Raw genomic sequence first — 5,961 nt, 5'->3', positions numbered from 1 at the left:
CTGATTATATAAATGTATTATTAAGTGAGAGAAGCAAAGTAGAGAGCAATAGGAATAAAATGCATCTGTTGCTGTATAAAAGAAAGGTGAGGGTAATACACACATACACACATGTGTATTCATATACTATTTCTGAAAGTTTACATCCTGGGGACCTAGGTTGAAATGAGACATTTTGATACTTTGTGAATGTATTTACTTCGTGACTGTTAATGGTTTTATTTAAAATATGATTGATGCAAATAGGGTATGGAGTCCTGGTGTGGCACTGTAGGATAAGCAATGGACTGCTAATTGGCAGTTTAAACCTACTGGCTGCTCCTTGGAAACCCTATACAAGGTAGCTATGAGTTGAAATCAACTCTCTGGGACTTAACACCCACAGTAGTAGTACTACTCATGTCCTGGGACCTACCCTCCGAGATTATTTCCAGGATTTGAATATGCCTTCTGAGATCATTAGAAAATTTGTCCAGAGACTAGGGGGAGATTTCTATTGGACTTTGAAGGAGTCTTAAAATTTTAAATTTGTATTTAATTGAGAAAAGCCGTTGCTAGGTGTAAGAATGTCATGAGCAAAGGCAAACAGCAGGCAAAGACAGGGAGAAATCATAAAATGGAAACATAAACTGAGGGAGCATGAAATTCTTGATCTTCTTTGGGAAATTCCTCGACTGTTACTATGTTTCCATAAAGTAGACTGGAGTCCTGGTGTGACGCTGCGGGTTAATGCGCAGGACTGCTAAGTTGGTTTGAATCACAAGGTTCAAGTTCACCAGCCGCTCCTCGGAAACCCTATGCAGGGTCTCTGTGAGTTGGGATCGACTTGATTGCTCTTAACAACAGCAACAAGTAGACTATATCCATCATTGCAATAATACATAAAGGGTGATTCTATTTATCTGGTTTTATGATAATGATTCATTTCTTTCTCTCTCAGGTGAAAATGAGTTCTTCCGTAAGAAGAAAAGGAAAACCAAGTAAAGGAAGTGGGAAAGGGTCCTCTCGAGGAGGACGAGGAGGCAGAAGTCACAGTAGTAAATCTCATGGAGGTGGTGGCGGCGGTGGCACTAAAAAGGCCGCGGGCAGAATTTGGGATGATGAAGATGATTTTTGTGTCTTCAGTGAATCACGGCGCTCATCCAGGTCATTAAACCCTTTGCACGTTCACATATGGAATCAATGTCTGTCTCTTAACATAGAAGGGGCAAAGAAATGTCAAGCAGTTCTAGTCAAGTTACTTGTTCTCTTATTTTAAATCTTGGTGTAGCCCTCCTTTGTATAACTTCTTCTAAAGGCATGATAATAAGTAACAGCATTTAAAAATTGTTTAGTTAGCTTTAAATCTGAAGTTAACTTTGTTAGCTTGTCTATCACACGTGAACTGAGTATAATGGCTGTTATTGCACTCAGTGGTACCCCAGGACAGTAAATATTGGAAATGATGAAAATTCTTTTTTAACTGTTCTAAGACATTGTAGATTGATGCTAAAATTGAGATCTCGCTATACTCTTCTAAGTTGATGAATTGTAGGTTTTCCAGCCAGAATGAGTGACCAGTGATGAGTGTCACTTCTAGGCCTTTATTATATTCAACTTTTAATTAATAAATGTTGTTATTGTTGTTAGGTGCAACTGAGTTGTTTCCAACTTATAGCGACCTTGGATATGGTTTCTGAAGCTGTAAATCTTTATGGTAATGGAAAGCCTCATCTTTCTTCTATGGATAGACTGGTGGGCTTGAACTGCCAACCTTGTGGCTAACTGTCCAGTGTTTATCCTGCAGTTCCACCAGAGCACCCTAATTAATTAATGTTGTTCTTATTGTTAAGTGCCTTCGAGTCAGTTCCCACTCATAGCAACCCTGTATAGAGTTTTGAGGAGCAGCTAGTACGTTTGAACCTTTGACCCTGTAGTTAGCAGCCCAGTGCTTATTCTACAACACCACACGAGGAGTCCAATTAATTAATAGATTATGGCAATTTTGGCAGTTCTGATGAGTCCTGGTGTGGTGCTGTGGGTTAATGCGCTGGATTGCAAAGTCGGTTTGAGCGGCTGTTCAGGCATACTATCCGCTCCTCAGAAACCCTATTCAGGGTCTCTATGGGTTGGAACTAACTCAACGGCACTTAACAACAACAACAAGTATTTAATGAAAGTCAAGATTTCTGCATGTTATTTTATTGTTGTTAACTGCCAGGTGTCGGTTTCAACTCATAGTGACCCTGTATAGGGTTTCCAAGGAGCAGTTGGTGTATTTGAACCTCTGATTTATGGTTAGCAGTCAAGTGTTTATCCTGCAGCACCATACCAAGAGTCCATGTTGTTAAGTCCATGTTATACAGTGGTGGTGGTGGTGGTGGTGGTTATGTGCCGTAGAGTCGATTCCGACTCATAGTGACCCTGCGTAGGGTTTCCAAGGCTGTAAATCTTTACGGGAGCAGAAAGCCTCATCTTTCTCCTGATGTTATACAGTACTAATATAAAATTCTTATTGTCTCTAAACTGTTAGCTGAGTGTTTTCTGGCACATTTAAAGACGAGAAACTTCTTTGAAATTGTAAGAGGGGCTTCAAAAAGTTTGTGAAAAAATTCCATTATCTTTTTAATTTCATTTTCCATGAACTTTTGGAGCCCCCTTATATACATACACATACATACATACACAGACACAGAGAGAGAGAGAGAAACACACATACATATATACATGCACACACACCCATTAATTCATGGGAATAATGTGACTAAGTATGAATTAGAGAGGAATCTGAATGAATACTGTCGTGTAAATCCTTCATTCATGCTGTTAACTTGAATGAATTCAACTTTTAACTTAAATGCGTTCAGGAAAAAGAAAATGAGAAACAAGTAGCATTTAAGTACTTTAAACTTCCCACTAAATGAATCCAGGCTCCACAGTGAGTGGACAAGATGGAAAGAAATCTGTTATTAATTCTCTCAGTCAGTTTCCAGTCCCCAGTTTTTCTTATAGTTTTAGCCTTTTGTTTAAACTGAGTATGTGATTTCAGGATTTGAAAAAAAAAAAAAAAAGTTTTTCTATACATGGCTCATAAAATACTCAAATATTTAATCTAGTATTCAACCAGAGAATCCCCTTTTTTTTATTTCATTTAGGAAGAAAACCAGTCTTTTGGACACATTGAAAGATAAGATATCAATCTCAAACTTGACACTTTTAAAGGAATTTTCTGGCATAATTAACACTGAGTGCAGTATAGTTTAAAATTGCATGTTTGGCATACTGACTGACTTTAGAACCTAAATTCTGAGTTAGATGCAACTAAAATGTTTTTTCAAACTTTAGAGTGTTAAATAGTCATTCATCTAGCATCATACATTCATTTAAGGATAGTAATGAATACAATATTGCCCTTATCTTTGTAGAATGGTGTTTGGGGTAAAGAACTATAAACAAATAAATATATAACATTAAAGGAGAGTACAAAGCATAGGAAATCACAGAAGAGAATTGCTATTCTGTGTATAATAGTAATTATCCTCACTAAGGGAGTCCTAAGAGCTCTGGTATCATAGTGGTTATGAGTGGGGCTGCTAACTACAAGGTCAGCAGTTCAAAACTACCAGCTGTTCCATGGAAAAAAGCTGAGGTTTTCTGCTCCCGTAAAGATTTACAGCCTTGGAAACCCTATGCAGGGTCACTGTGAGTCAGAACCGACTACACGGCACACCACCACCACCACCAATGGAGTCCTGGCGTAGTGCTGTGGGTTAATGCGTTGGATTGCAAAGTCAGTTTGAACCACAAGGTTGGCGGTTCAGGCTTACCGTCCACTCCTAGGAAACCCTATGGCATATAACAACAACAACAACATACTCACTAATAAGGTGTCATTTGAGCAGACACTAGAAGGAAGTGTAGTAAGTAGTAAGCCAAGAAATTTCTTAGAAAAAACATTCAAGGGAAAAGCAAGTGCCAAGTCTCTGAAACAGGAATGTGCTTAGGATGTTTAGGGAATGTTGTAGACGCCATATGGTTAGATAGATGGGCAAGAAGGAGAGTGGTAGGAAGTTAGATCAAAGAGGCTGGACTTTGTCAGGCCATTATACGGCTTTTGCTTTGAATAAAATGGGAAGCCATCGAAGGTTTTTGAGGAAGGGGTGTGTGATACTGTCAGTTACTCGGCCAGGATTGCTGTGTGCAATATACACTTTTATGTGAATTTGAAAATGGGGCCCCTTTCTCTGGCCATTTGTAGCCACACACCAGAATGCATGAGGTCTGTGTGGAGAATATGTTGTATAGAGACACATCAGTTTGATTATGAAGACGAATTAAAAGGGTCTCGCCAAGTGGAGATATCAAATAGTTTGATGTGCAAATACGGACTTCTGGAAAAAGAACTAGGCTAGACAAGTAAATGTGTGAATTGTCTATGAATAAATGTGATTTAAAGACTTGAGACTAGTTACCTGGCTAGGGAGTGAATATAGTTAGGGAAGAATTTGAGTACTGGCGCACTCAAATTTGAACCACTTTAAACATAAAAGAGGATAATCAAACAAAAGGGATTGAAAAGGAGTTTCAAGTTAAGAACAAGGAAAACTAAGTGTGGTTTCTAAAGGCAAAAAAAAGGAGAAAGAATGGTCAGTTTTAAAAAAATGCTCTTATCAAGAAAAACAAGCACTGAGAATTCTCCACTGAATGTGGCAATGCAGACATCTGGGTAACCTTGACTAGAAGTATAATGGCATACTTGCTGGGGAGGAAACCTAGATTGGAATGCACGTCAGAAAGAAGAGGAAACAAAGTAGAGTGATTTAGGTGACTCTTATGGGAATTTTGCTATAAAAGGGTTGGGGGAGAGAAATGGGCTAATAGATAAAGGGGAAAATAATGTAGTTAGTTTCCAACTGCAGACCTTGAGGCTAGCAGCCCGACTTGTAACAACTATGCTACCAGAGCACCTTAGAAATATGTATCTATACATATATATATTGCTGAGAACCATCCAGACTGCAAAGTCGTTTGAACTGCAAGGTCGGCGGTTCCAGCTCAGGGTTGCTATGGGTCGGAACAGACTGGATGGCACTTAATAACAACAACAACAAGAACCATCAAATCATCTCTAACTCTTAGAGACCCTGTGTAGTGTTTCTAAGGAGCAGCTGGTGGGTTTGTGGTTCAAACTGACCTTGTAGTCTAGTACATTATCCTGCAGCGTCACACCAGGACTCCATAAATATGTATGTTGTTGTTGTTAAGTATCATCGAGTTGGTTCCAATTCATAGAGACCCTATATAGGGTTTCTGAGTAGTAGCTGGTGAACTTGAACCGCCAACCTTGTGGTTCAAAGCCATAGTCCAGTGCATTAACCCGCAGTGCCACACCAGGGCAGTGGGCATTTATGTTTATGTTTGTATAGTGGTAAATATATGTGTGTTCAGAGTGAACAAAGGGCATATTTATAATTGTTTAATGGCACTTAACAATAACAACATGGCAAAATGTTAACAATTGTGAATCAAGGTAAACAGTGTTTATTATTGTACAATTAGTCTAGATATTTTTAGATTTAAATTTTTTAAAACAGTTGGAGAAAATAGTGGATTTGAGGTGACATTACTTTTTACAAGATGTAACTATATTTTGAAGTCACAATTGATTCTCTTTCTCCTTTGCTATACTGTTGTTCAGAGGTTAATATGTTGGTCTTTTCCAAGTTCTAATAATGTATTGGATTTTAAATAAAGAAAAATTTTCTTCCATTTCATTAGATTTATGCAAATTTATAATAAAACATGCCAAAAGGAAAAACTAAATTTTAGAAATTATTTTAAATATTTAAAAGAATCTCTAAAATATTAATCTAAATTCTAATTCTAAAAATGAGAGATGGGTGAAATAAATACTATATATATTCACTCTGCACACACATATATTTACCAAAATGTGTGTGTGTATATATATATGTTGTTGTT

General features: G+C 37.7%; 1 protein-coding gene across 1 annotated transcript in view; it reads left to right on the top strand.

Annotated features, from left to right (window-relative positions):
* The first annotated feature begins 943 nt into the window (after positions 1–943).
* DHX57 (DEAH (Asp-Glu-Ala-Asp/His) box polypeptide 57) overlaps positions 944–5,961 on the top strand; it is an 83,142-nt gene continuing 78,124 nt past the window's right edge. The window contains exon 1 of the mRNA XM_006839377.1: positions 944–1,146. Coding sequence (XP_006839440.1) covers positions 947–1,146 — 200 coding nt within the window. The 5' untranslated portion in view covers positions 944–946. The remainder of the gene's footprint in view (positions 1,147–5,961) is intronic.

This window comes from Chrysochloris asiatica, unplaced genomic scaffold (assembly GCF_000296735.1).
Source record: "Chrysochloris asiatica unplaced genomic scaffold, ChrAsi1.0 scaffold00024, whole genome shotgun sequence".
Classification (NCBI taxonomy): Eukaryota; Metazoa; Chordata; class Mammalia; order Afrosoricida; family Chrysochloridae; genus Chrysochloris; species Chrysochloris asiatica.
Note: the sequence above shows the minus strand (reverse complement) of the source record. Positions and strands in the feature narration are given on the sequence as shown.